This window comes from Pogona vitticeps, chromosome 3 (assembly GCF_051106095.1).
Source record: "Pogona vitticeps strain Pit_001003342236 chromosome 3, PviZW2.1, whole genome shotgun sequence".
NCBI classification, from domain to species: Eukaryota; Metazoa; Chordata; class Lepidosauria; order Squamata; family Agamidae; genus Pogona; species Pogona vitticeps.
The window spans coordinates 15,847,204-15,871,540 of NC_135785.1; the positions used below are offsets into that span (position 1 = coordinate 15,847,204).

At 39.4% G+C, this 24,337-nt stretch overlaps 1 protein-coding gene across 16 annotated transcripts in view; it reads right to left on the reverse strand.

Moving 5' to 3' along the window:
• Positions 1–23,979, reverse strand: part of ECT2 (epithelial cell transforming 2) — a 58,386-nt gene extending 34,407 nt beyond the window's left edge. For 2 of the 16 annotated variants that reach the window (XM_072996207.2, XM_072996200.2), the window contains exons 1-17: positions 23,778–23,923; positions 19,198–19,363; positions 17,666–17,745; positions 17,478–17,570; positions 16,840–17,022; positions 15,110–15,199; positions 14,251–14,358; positions 11,693–11,766; positions 11,407–11,537; positions 9,675–9,790; positions 9,465–9,527; positions 6,899–7,121; positions 6,439–6,783; positions 5,247–5,383; positions 3,804–3,923; positions 3,272–3,340; positions 646–756 (exon numbers count right to left, since the gene is read on the reverse strand). In XM_072996207.2, coding sequence (XP_072852308.2) covers positions 646–756; positions 3,272–3,340; positions 3,804–3,923; positions 5,247–5,383; positions 6,439–6,783; positions 6,899–7,121; positions 9,465–9,527; positions 9,675–9,790; positions 11,407–11,537; positions 11,693–11,766; positions 14,251–14,358; positions 15,110–15,199; positions 16,840–17,022; positions 17,478–17,570; positions 17,666–17,745; positions 19,198–19,363; positions 23,778–23,780 — 2,112 coding nt within the window. In that variant the 5' untranslated portion in view covers positions 23,781–23,923. Of the gene's footprint in view, positions 1–645; positions 757–3,271; positions 3,341–3,803; positions 3,924–5,246; positions 5,384–6,438; positions 6,784–6,898; positions 7,122–9,464; positions 9,528–9,674; positions 9,791–11,406; positions 11,538–11,692; positions 11,767–14,250; positions 14,359–15,109; positions 15,200–16,839; positions 17,023–17,477; positions 17,571–17,665; positions 17,746–19,197; positions 19,364–20,879; positions 23,394–23,777 lie in introns of those variants that run through there. The other 14 variants (XM_072996203.2, XM_072996201.2, XM_072996202.2 and 11 more) reach the window with 14 other exon arrangements.
• Between the last annotated feature and the right edge of the window lie 358 nt (positions 23,980–24,337).

Below are 24,337 nucleotides of genomic sequence, written 5' to 3' on the forward strand. Positions count from 1 at the left end.
AAAGATAGTCTCATAATAAAAGATAAATTCAGCTTAATATCAGACAAAATAATTGTTTCCCTGGACTATCAAACTACAATCATGTTCTCAAGTAACTGCAGTCTTACAGATTTCAGGCTTAGAAGTTCTACTTTGCTATGCTGTTAACACTAGAATCCACCCAGCGCAGCCTAGCAGAAGATAAGGGATAAACTAGATGTGAGATGCGGCCTCAGGGATTTAGTTATCTATTTATTACACCGCAAGAGCCACACCATGGAATATTTTTTAAATACAGATATACATCTCAGTTACAATAAACTAAAAATCATAACTACCTAAATTAGGAAAAAAAAGCCTAATCTTTTGTTATTGCCACTGGTGGGGGTGAGAAACATTTGCCAATCTACTGTAAATCATCCGGTGCTCTGCCAGTAAACCCTGGTGTACCTTCTGCCTACATTGTTCTAAAGGCATCAGAATCATGTTCTTATGCATTAATAAAGATCAAACCTCTACCACTGATTTTAACACTGAACCCGGTTAAACAAGACAAGGTTTTATTTTAGCATATTGGTGCCCAAATTGTTGTCTGTTTCTAAATTCAAATCTTTAAGAAAGTAGCACATAGCATTAGTCTGGGAGATTCAATGAACAAATCATTACCTTTAGGAAAGCATGAAACCTTGGCTTCTGTTTTTCACACTTAGTGATAGTTTCTTTGCTCATTTCGAAGAAGTTTACAAATGGAGGGTATGTTCTCAGCAAATCTTTTGACTGAAAAATATAGAATTTTCATTTACAAGATGCATGTAGCTGAAGGAAATAACAGCATTAAAACATATTGGTTGTTCAAATGAAAGCAGCTCCAATCAAACACTCAAGTAACTCAAATTACTGCTAAATCAGCCAAGAAACTCTTCCACGCCAGCTTGATATTTTAAGGTCAAGTTGTTCCTTGCTAAGCTGTTGTCAATTGTGTATGCTACTGCAATGTACCTTTCTTGCCAGCCCAACAGCTTTAGCCATTGAAAGATGCTGAAAGAGCAGTGCTAGCCTGTAATTGAAATAAAACACTTTGCCTAAAGTTTTTACACGCACACAAAGTAGAAACAACCTTAAACGACCTTGTAAGTCAGACCATTAGTATATCTTGGAAGTACTGTCGACACTGAATGGCAACAGCCCTTCCAGGTTTCAGATGGGAATTTTTCCTACTCCGACCTGAGACATAGAAGACTTGGCCTCGAACCTGCTGCAGGCAAGACAGATGCTGCATCACAGAACCACATTCAAACGTACCTTGGCACAAGACATGGGTGTGTGCTTTTCTAAATTTCTTTCTAACAGGAAAACCTGTCAACATTTGAGCAACATTTGCTCCTATGCTCGTTTACATAATCTAAACCAATAATGCTCTTCTGGTTAAGACTAGCATAGCCAAGGAAAATCAAATTAATCTAGTAAACTAGATAGAAGGATACTTCTAAGGAAAATGCCCACACATAGGTTATCAGACTCTAAATCATAAAGAACAGTTCAGTCAGTTGGAGCACTTGGCTGCAGAGCTAAGGTTTGGGAGTTGAATTTCCCAGTTTGCCTCCCAGAAAACAGGCAGCCTGTATGGCCTTGGGCAAGCTAGATGGTCCCAAGGTACTCCCAGAAGATGAGAATGGTAAACCATTCTGAGCATTCTATGCCTAGGAAAGCCTGGAAAGAGTTGCTGTATGTCTGAATTGACTTCACCGCATATTATTATTATTATATATAACCATACAACCAAAAGTGAGAGGGGAATCCTTGTGGGGAAATGGTAGATACCCCTTTTCTAGGAACAGTACCATGCAAGTTTCAATATGCATTTTATAATGCCATCACAGTTAACTAATGACCAGTATAGGCTGATGGCTGTAACGTTTACAGAGTGCAAGGATATTCATTGTATGCAATCAGTAAACACCCAAAGTAAGAGTTAAAATTGTCCCAGGAAAGTAATGTTATATTTACCTACTGTTTCAAGCAAAATAAAAACAAAAACATCATGACATCTTAAAAACTAACAGGTATATTTTGATGAGAGGTTTTGTGGACAAGTCCACTTCCTCAGACATAAAAGTGGGGTTTACATGATGTTGCTAATGTCTCAAAACACAGAATATTCACAAGTCCACTACCACAGAAATTCATCATGCATGAGAGATTGCAACAGTTCACTCTTTCCCTTAAAATCTTTCATTCAGGAGGGATCAAAAACACAGAATAAACCAACAGCACAAAAGCAAAGCTTACACAACAGTCTAGTACATGTCCAAGACTTAATATGTAGCTGAACTTTGCCTGCTGCCATATTTCTAGATACATGTGCTTAATTCCATTAAGTCAAGATAGTTTACCCAAAGTAATGATGGACAGCCTTTCACTTGTTATCTAAGTACAACTCCCATCTGTACCAGCCCTGGAACAGTCAATGATAAGGGAGCATGCAAGTTGTGGTCCTTTAGAGCACTGGTTCTTAACCTTGGGTTACTCAGGAGTTTTGGACTGCAACTCCCAGAAGCCTTCACCACCAACTGTGCTGGCTGGGGTTTCTGGGAGTTGCAGTTCAAAAACATCTGAGTAACAAAGGTTAAGAACCACTGCTTTACAGCAGGAGTCCCTAAACCCCGGTCTGCGGCCCGGTGCCGGTCCATGTGACCTTAGCTGGACCGGGCCGCAGAGACAGATCTTCTGCCCTCCTGCACACACTCCACCCCGCACACACACCCACAGTCCCTGCCTGAGAGCACACGCACCCTTTGCACATGCACGCGATGTGTATTTGCGCTTGCGAGCACCCCCTGCCCCTTCATGCATGCATGCAAGTGTCTGCACACCACACGAGCGGCCCGTTCCTTTGTGCATGCATGAGAGTGCCCATGCGCCCACACGAGCAGGCACTGACCCTTCACGCATATGCGCGAGCACGGAGTGGTGCCCAGCCCCCTGCACACAGAGCCCATTCCCCTCCCACTGGTCCGCGGTGTCAAAAAGGTTGGGGACCACTGCTTTAGAGGGCTAGAAGTTGTCCATCACTGGCTAAGCAGCGACAATAGTAAAAGACTGCATCCCAACGTTGTCCAGCACTGCTCAGACAAACAGCATACTGTAAAACTGGTTGAAGCTGCATGACCAAGAGACCCCTTTACAAATGTTGGAGAGATTGCAGAAATGCATATGAATGCATTTGGCCGTTTAGTCATCATGGCACCAACTAGTCACAACAATCAATCACAGTAAGGGGAACAGAACTTACATATTTCAGTATGACATCACCAATGCTTTTGCCTTCAGTCCAGTTTATCATAAGGTCCTCAAGGTCCTCCTAGAATACAAAGACAACACATTGCCATTTTCTTCAGGTACTTATAATACATAAAATGGAAGAATCTTTAATGGCCAACACCCCCTAACTCTCAAATGATTTCTAATTCGGTGCCACATTTGGAAGCAGACTGGGAGAGAAATAAGTATTCTTTTATTTAATATCTCGTGTGATGAGTTTCAGGGAGTTCACTAAGGGCCACACTTAGGAGAAGCACAATGTGTTCTGTAGAATGCTAAGCCTAAATGCTTACAATCAAAAATCTCTGATCACCAAAGGTTAAGCAAACCATCACGTTTTAAATGATTTACATAATAACACCGGAATTTCTCATAATTCTCCTAAGTGTTTAACCTGGCATTTATTTTATTTCATTCTTATCTTTATCAACTGGCCCAAGCATGCTGACATTCAGCAGTTAAGAAGCGCAGAAGATTTACGTTGCATATATTTGAAAGACAACCTTTATCTTAATGTGCACATCAAGGATGTCAGGAATACTGCCAAATATGGTTTTAATCTCTTCTGGTGCAAGGATGGGGCCTCCAACCTGCCCTTCTTTTTCCAACGGCACTTGAAAAACCTGAAAAAAGAAAGCAATACAGAAGACAGAACTTTTAAAATGTCCTTTTAAGATAGTGAAGACCAACATAATTAGAACTGATCTTAGCAAGGCAGATTCATGTTTTTACAGTAGATATATTTGCCCTATACATATACAGCCACTGATAAACTGAAAGTTCCTGGGTCATATGGGCTAGGTCAGTGGTGGCGAATCTTTTTGGGCTTGCATGCCCAAACTGGGGGTAAAAAAGACAACCAGGAGGCGTTGTGCTGCCGCCGCCGCAGACCTGAAAGTGGCGGCAGAAGGGGGAATCCCAGGCACGGAGGTGCCTCGAGACCCCACTCCGGATCTGCCGCCCAACACCAGCTGCTCCAGATCTTGACCTGCCTCCTATCCAGGCACCAGCACCACAGTTGCAGCTGCCTCAGTTTTGGCTGCGGGGGGGGGGGGGGAGTAGCGATCCAGCAATTTATGGCTCCTGTGCCAACAGAAAGGGCTACGCGTGCCAGTTGTAGCACGCATGCCATACGTTCGCCATTGCTGGGCTAGAAGGATCAACAATGTCTCATGTCTTATTCCCTCCCCACTCCCAGCTTGTGAATAAAAACAAGCTGTTGTAGAACTTATGGATATACTAGAAATAGTAAGCATGTCTATAAAATAAAAGTGACATCCAAGTCTCTAAACACACTGAAAACAGACCCAGTAAAACAACTAATGTTGAAGCATTAATTAAGATGAATCTGTAAAAAACTGATTGGGTGTCTGGGTGGGAAACCAATAGGAACCCCACGTAAAAGCCTGTTTCAACGTACACATATGTACTAGGCAAATGCTAGCCACTCATCAGCTGTGGCTCCCTAATCCTCTTCATCTTGATAGGCTTCCAATGGTACCCATGGAGCAATATTTGATGACTGGACATCTCCATTAATGAAAAGGAACAATTATTGCCACCCTGAAATTCTCAGAGATCAATTCCTGAGTGTTGAGAGCTTCCCAAAACAGCACGAAGGTACAGCAAAGAACCTCAAGAAGAATCAAGAAAAATCACTCCCCTCCTCTTCCATTAGCCAAGGGATCTAGTAGATCTAAAGCAACCCCATGACAGGTATATTATTACTTGATTTAACATATCCCATGTCTTTTCAAGCTTGCGTCTCTTATTCTTCAACTTTCACCAGAAAACACACATAAAAATATTCCTGCCACACAGATGATGACTGCTACATGACCATTTTATGCACCAATCCTTGAAAGGATCGTCGCAGAAAGTGATGTTACACAGTTTTGCAGCAAATTCTTAAAGAGTTACAGAAAATACAGCTTGTACCAACTTGCCTGGATGATGGTTGTCAGGATATCTACATAGTTGCTTTCTGTCTGATAGAGCTCCTTTGCAACCTGCCACCTTGCAGACTGCTTTGGAGGAAGAGGCGTGGAATTTTTGGATGGCTTTGCACATGATTTTGGAGTTTCTGTAAAGGAAGGAGAAACATTATTGAAAAAGTGAGAGGTGCTTTTTTGTTGTTTTTGAGCAAACAGGAAAACCACTGTAGATACCAAGAGATAATCTTAAATAGACACTTCCAATGAATATTAATCTATTTTAATGGGAAGACTAGCTATAATTCCATTTCCAAAGTTGAACAAAATAAACAGCCAAGGAAACCCACTAAGATGGCTTAGAATGCCATCATACACCTTCAGTTCTGTCTACCAATCCTCTCTGCATTGCCTCGTTATAAAATAACATCATAATAACATGAACTAGAACATATTAATTACTGAAAAGAAGTCTTTCATTCTGTTCTTACCTGAGAGGATTAATTGCCAGAAGTTTCAAGACTACAACAAACTAAAATTCTAAATGGCATCTGATCTAACTAATTTAGTTATCACCAACACTGTTAACAGTGTAAGTGAAGATCATATGTGAGTATGATTCAAAAGATGGTTTACATCTTGTTATTAACTCTCCCCACAAAATATTACATTTGCTGTTAGAGTACTAGTTCATAAAAGAAATACTCTCTGGGGAGGCATGAAGAAATTCTGAAAGTGGAAGACTGAGATTTTATCAGCTTAAATTTTTTTTAAATTTTCTAATTGCATACCATAAAATCAATTTAAATATTATGCATAATTTTGAATGTGCAATTTAACTTTTTTGTTGTTGTTAAAACAGGGATAAGGAGGCATAAGGGCGTCTCCAAAACAGAAAAAAGCATGTGATGTCAAAAAAGTTTAGGAACCACTGTCTTAAAGTCTTATTCTTCATTGGCTCTCTCACAAGTTTCTTGCACTTGAGTACTAACATCTGCACAAGTGGGAGGAAGGGTTATTTTCATCTGTGAGTTGTCTGCACCTCTAGAGTTCTTGAGATTATTGCAAATTTGATTATTTTCAAGTCAGCTTGGGCAAACAACTTGAACTTCGGTTTTGGATATAAGAACTATGCCCCATGTTATGCTTTGCACTGCCTAAATGGTGACTGCCATCTAAAACATTAAGAAACTTGACTTATCATCACCTTCTGCTGTTGTTGGTAAATCTCTACCTGGATGATGTTCATATAAGACAACACCTTTCAGAACTGGAAAGGAACAGCGCCTTATGGAGGTGTCCTTGCTTCCCACTGGGAAATCAATATACTTCTGAAGATTCATTTGAGATGCTCCATTAACTAGGCTTTCAGATGGCTTACTGCTAGCTGTCTTGATGATTTGTTGACGTCTTTCAAGAAAACTTGAAATGTTATCCAAAGATATACAATTGCGACGTCTGCATGATTTTCTCCTCCTCCGACTAAGTCTAACAACATGAGAGCTGTCTTTCTGTCTATCAGTACACATGCTCCTCAGTTCTATCTTTTTCCCTGCATAGAAGGGAAAAGCCTGTTATTGACATAAACGAAGTGATTCAGTAGCGGGGTCTTTTTTTGGATTTTTGTTCCAGGACACCTAACATAGACTGAGCAATTTTAGCTGTACCTCCATTAGTCAAACTTGATTCTGGTGTGTTGGAAATATCAAGCAGGGATCCCATAGAAAGGGAATGTTCAGCCGATGGCCGTTTCCGAGGTGGGAAAGGGGACATGTCAGTCTCCCTGGTCAGCTGAGCAAGAGTCTCTCTTAAGCGACGTCTCTTCCGATTGCTATTTGGAGTATTTAGAGAAAGTTGCGAGACAGATGTTTTCAGCTCAGAACTGTCAGGCTGTAACGAAAATCAAACTTTCAGTACAGTAACTTTATTCATATCCTTCGTCTTAGAATGAGGACTGTGCACAGGTCCCCAATTCACTTCTGGTGCAACTTCAGTTCCCCATACTGGAAACAATTTGACCCAGCACTGCCCAGGTTTCATCCACCCTGAAATGGACCTATCGAAACATTAGGGTTTCAAAGTATTTGGAATAGTCCCATTCACTTGATCAGCAACACACAAACAGCTGTAACTTTGGGGCAGCTTTACACAGCATCATGAAACTTAAAAACAGAATAGACTTCAAAGGCAAGAATCACCACACAAAACTTTAGACATGATGCTTTATAGGGTTTGGGGCCAGCCACCTTCAAAATTCTCTCCCCCATCCTATGTTCTACACTGTCCCTCTTACCTTTCCCACATGAATATTTACAGATAGAATCTGGCATCTACATCTTTCAGGACACAAGGAGAAAGCTGGTTCCCAATAGTGTTTTTACTAGCCCAGATTTCTGCTCTTTGACTGATCATAGCCTCACATGTATGTATGTATGTATGTATGTATGTATGTATGGATGGATGGATGGATGGATGGATGGATGGATGGATGGATGGATGGATGGATGGATGGATGGATGGATGGATGCGCGTGCGTGCGTGCGTGCGTGCGTGCGTGCGTGCGTGCGTGCATGCGTGCGTCACTTCATCCCCCATGGGGACACAAGGCACCACACCAAATTAAAACTATATAATAATCAACAGTTTTAAAATACCATAGAAACTATATAAAAAAACAAGCAAACCTAGATGAATATAGAAAACAAGAATAAAAACAATTTAAATATTTTTTAAAAAATTTAACATCTCCAAGTTTAATAAATACAGCATTCATCAGACCCTTATTGCTCAAAAGCCTGCCTGAAAAGGAAAGTCTTTGTTTGATGACAGAAGGACAGAGGGAGGGGGGTAATCTGGCTTCTTGGGGGGACTATAGCATTCCAAAGATGGAGAGCAATCACTAAGAAGGCCCTCTCTCTGTTATGTCCTTATCAAATGACTGAGAGGAGGACCTTCAAAGAAGATCTTAAAAACCAAGAAGGCTCATATGGGATGATGCAATCCTCCCTGGACCCAGGCTGTATAGGGCTTTATAGGTAAAAACCAGCATTTTGAATTGGGCTTGCAAACAGACTGGAAGTGAAGCTCTTGCAATAAGGGAGTTATATAACCAGTGCCAGTCAGCAGTCTGGCTTCAGCATTTCGAACCACATAGAGCGCATTGCAGCAATCCAAACAGGATGTAACTAAAGGATATATCACCATGGCCAAATCGGGCACCTCAAGGAACAGGTGCAGCTGGTGCACCAGCTTTCAGTCTGCAAATGTACTCCTGGCCACTGCTGAAACTGAGGCATTCGAGCTCAGAGTTTAATCCAGGAGCACACCCAAACTGTGAACCTAACTTTTCAGAGGGAGTGTACACCATCGAGTACATTGTACGGAGAAGGTACACTTGGGAACTTCAGGTTACGTTGTGGTTCCTTGGAGCAACAGGGGACAAAGTGGCTCAGGTTGGGCAACACTATGGAAAGGTGCTGCTTTAGCTTAATTAAACACTCAAATCCAGCAGAACACAAACTTTCAATATACACAAATTCAGCCCAAAAATAAACTATTAAAAAGAAAAATCAAAGCAGTCTGCAACAAGTGCCCTATCTGAGGTGGAAGGCTTAGCCAGGTTCAGGATAAGATATCATGCAAGAGAAGATAAGCACCAGGACCCTCCTCAGAGACCCTCCCCACACTCTGAAGAATGTGGGAGATGTCCTTGGTCTCCTTTGGGGGAGTTGTGAAGCTGTCATTCTTTATCTCTATTTTGTCATTTGTTGCTACCTCTGTGTCTACCATATTGGTATTGTTGCTTTTTGTTCCCCTTTCTCTGCTTTTCAGAACACCTTTTTCAAAACCATAATATTTTTAGCCCTCCAAATTCCCAATTTTTCTGGTGTGATAAGGGATAGTCTCATTCCACACTGAAAGCAAATCAAATTTCCTTGCTTTGATTTGGGGTATCACTGAAATAACACAAATACTCCTGATCTGAGCTGCAATTGAGCAATCATTCAAAGCCAGTACCCAGCTTTACCATCCAAAGCTCTAGGCTGACACTGCAATTTTAACAAATTATGAGCATCACTTTCAATTTGCAAACAGAAAAAAATATCATTTTATGTTGAGATTTCCACATTAATAGATAAAGGAGTAATGCAGCTCTATTATATAATTTTAAAAAGGCACAAATCTAACAAAATCCCATGCTAAAAGTCTAGATTTCCTTCGGCAGCTGCTCACCTTTTCAAAAAGATATATAGATTCTCCAGCTCTGGCATCCATCTGAATGCTCCCCCAAAACCACTAAAAGATGACAAAAGCATTTTTACATTAGTACAAGAGTCTGTCATCTCAACATTAAAGACGAGTGCACTAGCTAATTTATTAACAATGTTAATAGTTTATACAAAAAGAAAGATTACGAATCCAGTGTATTCTGTTAAAACTGACCTCCTGCTTTACAACATAAAGGTTTTCTGATGGTTCAAATGGAATGTCTTTGACTGTGTTTTCTTCGACTATGAGGTGAGTGCACTTTTCATCACCGACAGGCAAATATTGTCCACCTACAGCCAAAAGAGGACAGATAGGATTAATCTCTTCCTTCCTAAGCCCTATTCTTAATTTTCAATATAATCAATGCAGTAATGTGAAGAAAAATAAATATGGTCGTAGTACTATATCCCATTGGGAAATGGACAAAATATAGTTCCCAACAACCATTTACAAAATTTCATTTACAGACAATAAGCATGGCAGACATGGATAAATTCAGCAGATCTGACAGCCATTCTCTCCTATACATATTACAGAGTACACCTCACCAGAAATGTTCTGGCATTTTTTTTTATTTTTGTTTGCTTTACAATGTTTTAAAAAACACCTTAAAATCATGATTTTAACAAAGCAAGATTGCATGCTTTCCTCTAAAGGAATATCAACAGTTCTCCAGGATTTACATTAATAACAACAATTTTTTTCCTGGGCAGCAGCACAAGGAATGTAAATATAGGCAGGGGATGTATATGAATGTTAATCACCTCTGAGATAGAAATATTTGTATTTGCAATGCAGACAATCACTAAATACTAGGTAAAATCCAGATGTAATGGGCTGTTCTGTGATATTGAAACTTTTTAATTCTCAAGAACACAAAAGTGCCCATCTGTGTAACTGCCTCTGAAAATACATACAGTGGTGCCTCGCTTGACGACATTAATTCATTCCAGCAAAATCGCTGTAGAGCGAAATCGTCGTCAAACGAAATTTTAAAAAAACCCACTGAAACACATTGAAAACCGTTCAATGCGTTCCAGTGGGCTAAGTACCTGCTCGTCCAGTGAAGATCCGCCATACGGCAGCCATATTTTTGTGCCTGTCTAGCAAAAAAAGTCCTGAAAACAGCGGGGGGGGGGCATTTTCTACAGCTGGCAGCCATTTTGAAACCCGACAATCAGCTGCTTGCTGATCGTCGTAAAGCAAAAAATTGGTTCCTGAAGCAGGGAACCAATCAACGTTAAGCTAAATTCCCCCATTTAAACATCATTTTGTGATGGCAAAAACTTCAACGCTAAGCGGATTTGTCGTAGAGCGGGGTAATCGTCTAGCGGGGCACGACTGTACTAACATGCCATCTGCAGTAAACACCCAATATTTAGACCTACTTTAGATGGTTAATAAGCGTCCTAAAGTCAAAAGCAAAGCATATGAATCTACAAATGGGCAAAACCTACTGACAGTGGACAGCTTACTAAACACACCGTCACCTGCTGTAATATATCTGCAAGTACAAACATTAAGGTCAGTGCAAGGTCACCTACGTTCCTTCTAATTTTCAGCCCTGCTGGGAAAGGCTCCATCTCTCGTGCGCACAACTCCACTCACCCCCCCACGGGATTCTGATACAACCAGAATCAAAGGACCTGAAAATGATAGCTGTGGGTAAGCATAGGAGGAGGGGGAATGCTGAACGCAGGGGGCACATTCGCACACCTTAGAGGGAACCTTGGTGATAACAATAAAGAAAGGGTGGAACTCTGTCTCATCAACACCATAAGGACCTTCTGGCTACACACAATGTATCTCACAATTTCTACACCAGTAACAGTTTTTTCCATGTTCAGGTAAAAAGTCAAGAGTATCTCACAGCATTGTTTTATCACAAGAGCTCTTTCATACTTACCCTGCATTTCTGTCATTTCTTCCATATTCTTCTTCTCATCATCAGAGAATCCAAAAAAACTTAACTTGCAGTCCTGGAATGGGGGAACTTTAAATTCCTTCCTGAATTCCTCATTTGCAGCACAGAAGTCACTAATAAAGGAAAAGGAAAAAAGAGCATTTTCAAACCATCTGCACTTTTGCTATACAAAGCAGCGTTTCTGTTCACTGTCATGCTGATCGAAAGGAAGGACAAGTAGCAAATATCAATGCTACACAAGGCCTCACTTGAGAAAGTTTATACATACATGTCATTTCTTCTTTCCCAAGATTTATAAATCCACTCTGCTTTCATGATTGGTGTACCTAGACTCACAGCTACCTGTAAAGCAAGACAGGAACAGACAACAAGGCGTATTCTTTTATATCTCAGGCATTTAAACATGCACAAGAAATGAAACTGATTAATCCAGAAAAGATCTTTGCAAATTATAAGGTAATCAATTAGCAGTACTGACTAACAGAAAAGATCATCAGTTTGGTTGAGTGGGTAAAAGCCAACGCTCTATACTTAAAAACATTTTTTGTTAAAAAGCTTTTAGAAGATTTTTAACAATTTATTTAAAGGCAGTTGCTGCTGTTTTTAATGCCAGCTTAATTAAGAAAACTTTGTGTGTGTGTGTGTGTGTGTGTGTACACACACACAAAATTAATAACATTGAAATCAAATGCAAAAAATAGATCTTCCTGGAACTTTCTCCTCTCCATAGCCGTCTACTTTTTGCATTTGATTTGAATGATATTAATAGTCTCAAAGATATTTTTTGTTGAAATAGGAGATAGGACATCAAATGTGTTAACTAAATGAGCCTGCTCACTCGCAAAACCCTAAACCTCTCTTTTAAAAAAAGAAACCACAGGCAAGTATCACCTTTATGAGTAGCATTTGAATTGTGACACACATGTACATGTACATGTATGTATATTGAAGATGTTCAAAAGTAAGGCCAAATCAGAAAGTAGCATTGTATCAAGCTCACACTTTCCTCTCCTTGAATGAAAAGTTTAGAAGCTTAGTAACATACGAATGCCTTATATGGAGTCAGACCATTGGTCCACTGTCGTCAACTCTATCTGGCAATGGCTCTCAAGAGGGGAATTCTTCCAGCTTTATATAAGAATGCTGACAACTGATAGTCTGCATGTAATACTACTATTGAGTTACAGCTGAGTTCTCCATAATTTCTGACTCCACATGCAGGCTACAAGATTAAGGACTTGGAGTTATATATGTAAGATACATTAAGGTTTTGTTTAGCTGCAAAATTTGGTTATTTATTTATTTATTTATTGTCATTGTAAGTATGTACACAGTATACCCATACAATGAAATTCACAGACACCCAGAGACCAGACACATGCACACACATAAAATTCCCCAAACACTCCCCACAACTAATTAGTGTATACATAGTCCATCTGAATTAGAACAATATGAAATGTGAATTAGAAGTGAATCTACTTGATTTAAGTTTCCAAAAAGGGCAGATTTAATTCAATTTCATTCAATGATTTATATCTACCCAAGTTTTCAATAAATGATTTACTTCTATCCACCATGATATTTGGAAATGAGCCACCTCATTGTAACCTGGATAAATGCATCATGAACTTAAAAATGAACAAGTTCATTATTTGATTAGGACATAAACAGAAGAAAAACGCACACTTGCCCATGAAAGACTTTAAAAAAATCTTTTGCCCATCAGTAAACTTTAAAAAAAATTCAAGTTATTGTTTTAACTTTGATGGATTGTACATGAGAACAAAACAAGACTATAATTATTTATCAGTTGATGGCCAGCCAGCTTCATAAGCATTATTTCAGTTCAAGATCCCTAATAATAATAATTGTGTGCCACTGAGTTGATTCCGACTTATGACAAGGATCTGTAATAGATATGGGTCCCTATGAAAAGAAGTCAAACACTTTTATTCATTAATTATATTGTCAGGAGAGGAAACGGTGACAGAGCATGTGGTTTGCATGTAGATGGTCCCAGGCTCAGACTCATGCAGCTCCACAAATGGGTGGGGAAAAAACTCCAGACTTGAAACCTTGGAGAGTCACTGGCAGTTTGATGCAGAAAAACAGTGGGCTAGATAGACCAATGGTTTAGCTCAATATATAGCAGTTTCTTATATTCCTAAGTATGCAAGTTACTAAATGAAACATTTTTCACTTAAGTTTTATAGAGTTCTTCCTGACCTCATATTCTTTCAAGAGATCTTGCAAAATATTATGTCCATCTCTTAAATCTTATCATTATGATCAAGAGCCTGAAATTCAACATTATTCCATCCTGCACATATATCGGGTAGGAATGCCTTCACCTCCGGCTGATGGAATTAAAATTTAAGATATCAAAGCAAGTATTAAAGAAAGAAAGAAATCACCTAAACAACACTAAAACCCCTATGGCTTTTCATAGTAGTGGGGAAGAAGTAGTGATGGGGAAGCCTGAAGAACATAACAGCCCTGAAAAGCGGGCAAAGGTATCAGCAAATACAGTACTAGATGTGCAGTTGTGCTCACAGAGATAGATCAGATGCAGACCTGAGCATATTAACCCTGCATGAAAGCCTAGCAGCTATGTATTCCACATACCGAAGTTAATATTTTCAGGCAACTTTCCCTTGCTAGGTTACAGCCAGATCACCACAGCTTTTAAACTCTTCTATTTCAGACATCTGGACATCACTAACATCTACATTCACCAAATACTCACCAACACATGGCTTCTTACATGTGCTCCAAAGAAACCTTCTGCACCAAACCCCCAAAATTATAGTGGAATTTACATACTCTGAATTTGTCTCCTTGTGTAGAATTTGCTACCAGATGAGTAACTTTTGAGCTGAAATCCCGTCGAATAATGCCTCCCATATGGTGTACCAAAGTGACCATTTTAACCTATGAACAAAGTTGGAGTGCAGTTTATTTTCTATTCATTTTTGAATTACTGTTAAATGCAGCTACTGTGCTAACTAGAACACAAGCTTAATATGCCTTTTTTTCCTGGCCTAGTTCTTCAAACTGCTCTGCTATGGAGGATCGACAGTATCCCACAAAACACTAAGGCTAGATGCTACTAACTTTTATATATCACACTGCATTCATGCTCCTTGCAGGAAGATCTCATAGTGGAATACACAGTGCTATGTCCATGTCAGTTTCACAGCAGTACAGTACTGCAAATAGGACCAACATGCATCACTCAATTGAAGATTGCCCAATAAATTTCAAAACTGAATGGAAATTTGAACAATCAATATCCCTACCTCATATCCAATATACAATGTATTACGTAACTGGATTTTAGAGAAAATGTATACTCCTGGATATCTACTATCCTATACAACTGGGAAAGTTGGAGAAATTGAATTTTTGTTCACTAGCTAAATACTCATGTAACACTGCTACAACTGCTGGATAGCTCAACGGAGAAGTTGGGAGGTTCAATTCCCCACTGTGCCTCTCCTGACAGAGACTGGACTCAATGATCGAGAGGGTCCCGTCCAGCCCTGCAGTTCTAAAATTATTACTATTAATCAGTAGTGTGATCAAATAAAATGTCCAAGCACTTGCTATACACTCTATCCACCAACTTTCCAATTACTATCTGAAAGCAGAGGTAAGATGTGTGTAAGTAAGACTAACGTACCAGTTCTTCTTTCTTTCTGAAGCCTGTAAAGCACAACACAAGATTCAACATGCTTGTACAATACAGCGGGCGGCATGAAAAAGGCAGAGGCTGAAACAAAGTTAAAATGGCTAGTTATGATATTTTCCAAGAAAAAACAGCCACATCTATCTGTTGCTGCAGCAAGACCAAAGAGCCTTGAGGCATTTCAAAGATTAGTAATGCGTAAACATTTGAAGTTTCTTTGCTATTTTCATCAAAAATCTTAGATAATTTAGCTAATATAAGTGAAAACCACAATTCTGTAGGATTAACACTACAATGCATGGATCAACAACCCCAGCTCATTAATAGTATGGCAAAGGGGGTTGCTTCCCAATAGGTTCTTTCCATTCTGCTCTGATTAACATCCAGAAATCTCAATATAAGGCCATCATTGGCTTATCAATGGCTGCTTGTGGAAGAAATTCCACATAGATGACTATGCATGACCTCCAGTATTGGAAACATAAGTCTCACAGTAACAGGGTGCCACTACATTCATGTTCCATTTTCAATAGCATCTGTTCAGCCACTGCAGGAACAGAATTCTAAACTAGAAAAGCTTTTATTTTACCCAAGCAGCCTTACATTCTTAAGAGGTGAAGCCATATACACACAGTACAGCAAGAGTAGATAAAAATTAATGTGTGTGATTTTAGAATCCATTGGATTTAAATCACAATTTACATTTAAATTTTTTAACTTTAAATCATGATTTAAATCAATTTGAATTTGAAACCCTAAATACAGTGGTGCCTCGCATAGTGAGGTTAATCCATTCCGGATTAACCTTCACTATAGCGAAACATCGCTGAACAGGGCAGGAAAAGCCATTGGAACGCATTAAACATTGTTTAATGCGTTCCAATCAGCTTCTTTACTCACCGTTCAGTGATGTTCCGGGATGGCCGGCAGCCATTTTCGCGCCTTCCCCTCGCTTAACGAGGGCGCGAAAATGCTGCACACGGCCATTTTGGGGCTTCTGGTGGCCATTTTGGCCGCCGAACAGCTGATCGTCGGGGCTTCGTTTTGCAAAGATCGGTAAATGAAACGCTTACCGATCTTCGCAAAGCGAGTTTCACCCTATCTAAAAGTCGTTGAGCGATCACATTAGCGATCCCAAAAAAGGGATCACTATGCGATTTCGTCGTTGTTCGGTGCGCTCGTTAAGCGAGGCACCACTGTACAAGTTTTGTCTAGTGACAGATTCTTTGGGTTCAATAGCCCAAATATTCCTTGCAGATACTGTATGATGATTTGCAGTATTTGTCTCAAAAACAAGCTAAAGGTTTGTACTATACTTGCACCTATGTAGCCTCAATGGAATAACTGTACACATAGCAAACATTTCAAGAGTATTCCTCAAAGCTTCATTGTTCAGGATTTTCAGAAATCTTTGTGTATTTCTGTACATAAGAGTATGATAATGAAATGGAAGCCAAGGAAATGTATACTGACTGCTGTTTAATTGATTTATGGTGTCATAATTTATTATGCTTTTACTGGTAATTTTGTAAAGCTTTATCATTTCTGCTTGTTTATAAACCACCATAGATTACCTTGAAAATCTATGTGGAATTTCTTCTACATAACACTCAAGTAAGAAATACATTTTTAAAACAATAAAGAACCTTTACCGGGAATTAAACATATGCATGCTTTCTGTCTAAAACAGAAGAAAGCTATTTGAAGATCAGCTGCATTCTTACCTCGCCTTTTCTGGCACACTGCAATACTATTGGGGGACCAAGGACTCGACAGTCTGCCTTGCACAAGTGATTGAAAATGGAATCTTGAAAGTCTGTTGTCACAAAAACCGTCTCGAATTCTGGTGACTCAGAATCTTCATACTCTTCCACCGATTCAGTCTTTATGAAAGGCACTTTAATTTCCTTCAGGTATTTAGGAAGAATTCAAATGTTATTTATACAATATAGCCAGTATCAAATTACCCATCTGTCCCTGAATTGTTTCAGAAGGGTTAATCCTTTTAAAAGTATTTATTGAAGCAACCATTCAATTTGAAGCTAGTTCAACAGATATGTGATTGTTTTTCTCAAACCGAAACAAGTTGTAATACAAATAATTCAAGTTCCATTTCATAAGTATGAGATACATTACTTTAACAATCACAGTAACTCATAAATTCAGAGCACATGCCAACATGTGAACTATTTCAAAACTGTTCCAAGTTTCAGTTTAACTAGCTTTTCTGTGCACCATTTGCTTCTCGTGATTTTAATCTGATCCCTTTACCAAATGATGAAAGCAGTGATTCTCCCACGTCCGCCTCCGATAGTGCAACATGCTGCATGCAGACACATACACACAATTGCCCCCAACATACCATATGTATAATGCTTTTTATTAGTTTTTCTTCTGTTTTACCAGAACTAGATTCCTTTATCTTTATTACTGGAACTTCCATTATCCTAATGGTCTGCAGAAGAGGAGAACTACAGCATGAGAATGAGATTATAAGACCAAATCCCAATTACAACAAGACTTTTCAATACCAAAAATAATTCCACTTACCTCCAAAGCTTTCTGAAGCTCTTCACATTTTGCAGCTTCTTTAACTAGAACAACTCTGGTTTCAACCTGGGGCATTTCCTCTGTATATTAGAAGTGGGAAAATAATTATCATCCAAAACGTATTACAAATAAATTATTCACAGGGCTTTTTCAATCTTCATTCTCAACAAGTGGTAAAGATTTAGGAGAAGAAACCTATTCTTTCCAATCACATACAGTCTCTGTACAGAGCTTTTATTCCCAATTTTTATTTCTTTTAGAAAGTAAAGCTATTCAAGAATAATTCTTGTGATGAAATAGGAATCACCTTGCTGTCCTCTCACTACATTTAGAGAAAATATAGGCTACTCACTGGGCAATGCAGAAGTTCCTTATGCAAAAGTCACTATGGATGACAGGTATCTACTCAAGAACTAACTACAGAAGCAGAGTTATAAGTGTTCTGCCAAGAAGCTAGATTTCTGCTTCTTTTTCCATGGCTTAATAAAGCTACCCACTATCCCAGCACACACAAATGCAACAAGAAGTGTGCTGCAGAAAGGTTTCCATAATTCCTAATTGTTTAAGGCAAAAGAATGCCTTCATTCTGTTGATATGCCCCACTGCCCCACCTGAGGATTGTCTTCTACCCCTACTGTATCAACAGTAGCACCACTATATTCCTTTAAAACAGGGTGTGTGTAGAGCTCAAACACTGCTGTTAACACACACTTTTAAGTTTCATCAATTTTCTGGAAGTATGATCCAACTTGTGGGGGGAGGCTTATGATCCCCATAGGTAACTGGGTCACACAAAAAACTTATTCTTACAGCTCTGTAAAGATCAGTTGTCGCTGTGTAAGCCATCTTTCAGGGAATATTACCTGTCATTACTGAAGATAGCTAACAAAAAACTAAGGAACCTGTTTTCCAAATACAGTTTGAAAACGTCCATCTCAACTATCATTAAAGTCTTTGTGTCTATTTCCTCTTTACCACCTGAATATTTCTAAATGGTGGTTTTTCTTTCTTCAAAGAAAAAGCTAGTGTATGTCCCACCACTACCTGAGGAGTGATTGATGCACATAAGATAATCTTCTTGATAATGAAATCTTGATTATAGGATACATTGTTCCAAGGAAACAACCTCCCAGACCCCATCAGGCAACAATTGTGCACTTTCTTGTTCAGATGGCCTGCTCTTCAGTGTATATTCAACTTTATGAGTGTAGCTTTGACACTCACTGATTTTTAGGATTTGCTACTGTCATTTTTACTAAAATCAGCAGGTGCAGGTCTCCACTGGGAAGCCCAAAGGCAAGATAGCAATACTTTAATTAAATAAAATATTTCTGTAACTACAATGCCTGCATTACATTTTTATTTTGTATAGGTACAGGGAGCTACAAACACATATTGTCCAATAGTATGCAATTCACATTCTAGAATAATGAAAGTGCACTTTGTTTAGTATTACAGCATTGCAATGACGATATACTACAGGATAATCTTAATACAAGCAGCCACAGTCTAGCTTTGAAGTAAATGCTGACCTCTTTTACCTTCCACATCTGAAGCAGATCGAATGAATATGTTATCCTTGGAAGTTTCTGTAATTTTGGAGTCAAGAATAGAAGTGTCTGCCAAGAGACTCCTCCCTGTATCAGACACAAGTGTACTGTTGTCAGCCATGGTCAAAGTAACATTTCCCTTCTTCAGCTACAAGAGAAATATGCAATAAGGAAAATGTCAGGAAACACATACACATATTTATCACAAATATCAGAGGATTGGATTGACATGTTATCAACTGGCCAGTTACATGCAGCAAAAGCATTACAAATTGTAAACCAATGTCCAGACTTGCTAATGGGCTGGATAGGGACCGGTAAACTGAAGACAAATCCTGACAACACAGAGGTCATGTAACTACGTGTTTTGCACACTTGATAATCTGGTGTTCTCTAGAGAGGCTTATATTTCTCAGCACTGAACTCTACTAACATTGGTGGCTGGGAGTATATTTTACTGTCTTCAACAAGTTCATCAGCTATGATCATTCCTGGTTAGGGAAAGTATGGCCACAATAGTTTGCAATCTGATTACACTAATCCTATCAGGAGATTATGAGTTTCATGTAGGCCTGCACTAATGATGTCAAGCAAACTTCAGCTGGTATACAATACAGCATCTCGAACTGCAACCACCAGTACAGCCAAGAGGCAGCATCACATCACACTGATTCTGAAGGAGGTGAACTAGCTGGCTATTCACTTCTAAGCACAATTCAAGCAGCAGATGCGTACCGTTAAAGCACTGCACATCTTTAGAATCAAATATCTACAGCAGAAACGTCCTCTATAATATCTCCACATTACTTAAGTTGGCAGTTTACAATAATCTCCCAGATACCTGTGCTCCAGATCTTTTGGCAAGGAATTGTTAGCCCCAAAACCCACTTGTTTCCATGTAAACAAAATGGCATAATTCATCACACCACAAAAAGGAAGCTTTGCAGATCAAATGTTATTTGACCAGCTTTGTAAAACCTAGCTTTGCTAAATTTAGAGTAAAAACCAGGTGCCAAATCTGGTCTGCCCAAAAAGAGCATAATCATCATAACATGAAAAGCATAAGGACAAAACATTTCTTGAAACCATTTTTCAAACAATATTTTAAAGCTGCCACAATATCTAATTGCCAAGCAAAAAAGAAAAGAAAAAGAAATTAGACATGACCCTGCAAATACTGTATTATAAAAGGCTTGTTTCATTCATTATCTACAAAGTATGACAATCTTTTTTTAAAAAAACTCTTCTTTCCTGCAGCCACAGAGTATCTTCCCATTTCAGTATCTTCAGCCTACTGGAAACTCACAAGCTGCGTGAACCATGTGCTTAGAGTAGCAAACAAGTACCATGGAGCTCAACAACAAAGAACCTGCTTTTTCAGCAATTACCAGGCATATGAATTAGGCCTTATTCACAAGCTCAGTGAAGTAGAATGTCAGTGGACAATGGAGCAAAGAGAGGCAGTACCCCTGGTGATGAGATCAAAGCTTCCTGCAGCCAGATTAAAATCCACCATCGCTCAGTCTCTAACATTTCTTTTATGAGATCTATTCCACCACATTCCAACATTTCAGGTCATTCAACAGAATATTTCCCAAATCAAAAACAATCAGATGTTAATTACCATTCCACAAAAAGTTGCATTTGCAATGTCAAATGCCTACCTGCAGTTTTTCCAAATCTCTTTTTAAAGTATCATTGAAAGTATCCTCTTGAAAAACAAAGCTACATGTCAAAAGAATCTAAAGGTTATATAAAAAAAGAAACAGACTCGCTTTGCCAGGATAAAAGCCTAAGGCACAGCAACAATTTGAACACTACTCTCCCAAGCAGACCCAAATCAAAAGCAATGTTAGTAATGACAGAGATGTATTTATTTATTTATATCCCGCCTATCTGGTCTTACGACCACTCTTCCCAATACTAACATTTCTATATGTCAAGAACAGCCAATAAACGCATGCCAGAGCCAATGCTCTAATGTTAAGCGATGCCAACAAAGTATCACTTGAGAGATTCATGAAGTTACACAGCTTCCTGAAGAGACACCTGGGCAGGATTGCTAGATATCCTTAACTCTTCGATCCTAGAGAGTAGCTCTGGTGGGAAACTCAAAATAAGCAATAGTTAAGTACTTGGTAGGATATAAAAATTCACAAAATTGTCAATACAAGAACTAACTTATTCCAAAATATATAAGTCCTACAGACTCTAATATTTTGTATGCTACCCTGTCTTTTGGAGAACACATATGGCATAAGCAATTTCAGACCTCACAGCTTCAAAACATATCTTACTTCAGGATGTTTGTTCAGGTAATTAATATCTGCCGGTAATAGTGCATTTAGACAGCCTTTAGAAAGAAGAGACAGATTCAGGGACAGTTATCTCAAAGCCATTATTAGCCATGCAAGCAATGGTTCATTACTAGCCATGAAAATCTCTGCATTCAGAGAAAATGTCTCTCTGGGGCTAAACACGGTATTCCTAGAAAGCTTCCCTCAGGTATCTTGACTGACAGCTGTCAGAGAAAAAAGCACTGGATTACATAGACATCTGGTCTGATTTAGAGAGTTGATTTAGGAAGTCTATCACACCCATCTCATTTGCAGGCACACACAGAAAGCATTTTAAGTATCCAATTAAAAATGTGGTTGCAACACACATGTATATAGTACAGTCAAACAACTAGGCAGTAACAATCAAGTTCTTTTATTTGTACTGTACAGAGAAAGGCAATGATAAATCACTTTTGAATATTTATACCTCAAAGACCCTACAATGAGATAATCCAAAATGAAATGAGATAATGCAAAAATAGGAACTACTCAAAAGGAAACCATGGATAGGAATATTGCTATGACACAGAACTGGGACATGAAATGTGAGACATAAGAATAAAGGTAAACTTGAAACTGTAAAAACAAGAAAAAGATAATCTAACAATCTAATAATTAGGGTAAGTTACAGGGATGTGCCATTGTTGCTTTCTTTGACTCCAAATTCTACAAAAATTCTCCAGGAAAAATTCTGAGAGTTCCAGACAACAGACCCACACCTGCAGACTCCTACATTTTGTTCACCTGGACCTCCACATTGTCATCCAAAGGTCCATGGCAGTTTTGGGCTTTCCTATATGTTATCAACGTACAGAAGAAGAAGAAGCAAAGTCTGTGCATTCTAGGTCCTTGGGAGGTATCGTCTGTAGGGCTTCTAGGGCAGCTAGATTATGATATCCAGGAACCAGTAAATATTCCTAAACAATTTAAAGGCCATGTAAACAAATCAACTTACATTACTACATTCAGTTGCTCAGGAACCAGAACTATGGATCGAAACTGGAGATATTTCTTTGGATCATAGAAGAATGCAGAAAGTGTGCTTCCGTGATGAAAAGAAAACCCTTAATGGATGACTGATAAAAAGTGCCAAAAAAAGGTAACTTTTTGTTGACAATAAAAGGAAATAGTTTAAAGTCTCTATCTTAGTTCAGTCATTAATCAAAATGGAGCCTGGCAGACACAAAACAAGAAAAAGACAGAGACTTGAAAGACCTACTATGAAAAAACTAGAAAAGATGCTCAAGTGTAATCATGTATCACTAAGGTCAAAGATCAAGATCATCCTTACTATGGTATTCCGCATTACTATGTATGTGAGAGAAAGCCAGACAATAAAGAAAGCTCTCAGAAAACAAATCTATTCATTCAAAATAAGTTATTGGAAGAGAGCTCTTCAGATACCATGGACAACAAGGAAGACATATAAATGTGTTCTACATCAAATCAAGCATAAAATCTCACTAGAAGCTAAAATGCCTAAATTGGAGCTATCCTATTTTGGATGTACAGTACTGGACATAAATCAACCAACAGAAACCACACAGAAACCTGTCTCCAACCATTTCAATCTACCAGGACACTCTTCAGAAGACATGAAAGTTGCTATTCTGGAAAAGAAAACCTACAGAATAAGAATACAGAGAGAAACGACAGAGATAAAATGTATATGCACGATGGCCATCCATATAAAGTGATTGAATATAAGCCTAGGTTTCTAAAGTGGAAACAACAATAAGGCTGGTCAAACTGGAAGGCAGCCAGGAATGAGAAAGAGAAACATTAGATGGCTTGGCTCCGGCAAAGGAAGCCAGAGCTTTTTGTCTGCCAAAACTGAGCAGGGATGTTAATGAGAGGAGCTTTGGAAATTCAGGAATGCAGAGGGTCACCACTTTCCAGGAAAATGTTACACCAAGAAAACACAAACACACACAGACACACAGACACAGACACACACAAAATTTTGTCAGGGAAAGAACCAACCAACGCTTCAAATCAAGCCTCTTTGAACCTGGGAAGTTACTTTTCGGACCACACAGACTACAGTCACAGGACTGGAAAAAACTCTAAATCTAAAAAGTAACTTTTCTAAGGCCTGCTTTCCAGAAGAGCCCCCCTCCTTATTTCTCATTTCCGCAGGGAACCCTCCCCTGGCGCCGTTATCTAACCGCGTCTAACCCGGGCCCCTTTCCGTCACCGCTCCGGCCCCGGCCTTCTCCTCACCATCCAGTCCTTCTTTCCTCCTTCAGGAGAAAAAACCCTCACTCGGAAACCACCCGCGACACGCACCAATTCAAAAAGCGAGCGTCCGCTCCCCGCCTGCCGCTCATTGGCTGGCTTGACCAACGGAGGGAGAAAGACGGGGCGAAGCGTGGTTTTCTTGGGGAGTCCTATTGGTAGATATTTCCAGTGAGGGGGGCGGGGCTAGACGTCCTATCATGTTAGGCGCCGCTCCTCCTTTTGCCAGCCTCGGTCGTGAATCGCTATGGTTACCGGCTTGTTTTTTTGGAAGGTTGGTTGAGCGGCGACCTCTTGGAAAACGTTTTGCTATTGGTTGAGCTGGACCGCCTCAGTGGCTCTTTTCACTTCAAACCCGCCCTTGCGGGACGAAACTCACCTGAGGATTGGCTGATGCAGATTTAGCATGTTTTTTTTAAAAATCTATCTTTTTTAACGGCTGGTCCAAATATAAGGGTCTCTAGATACTGCCCTTTATCATTCGCCCCTCAGGGGTTGGCGGGTTCTTCCCCTCACCGAGCAACAGTCCGTCCGAAGCGAAGCTA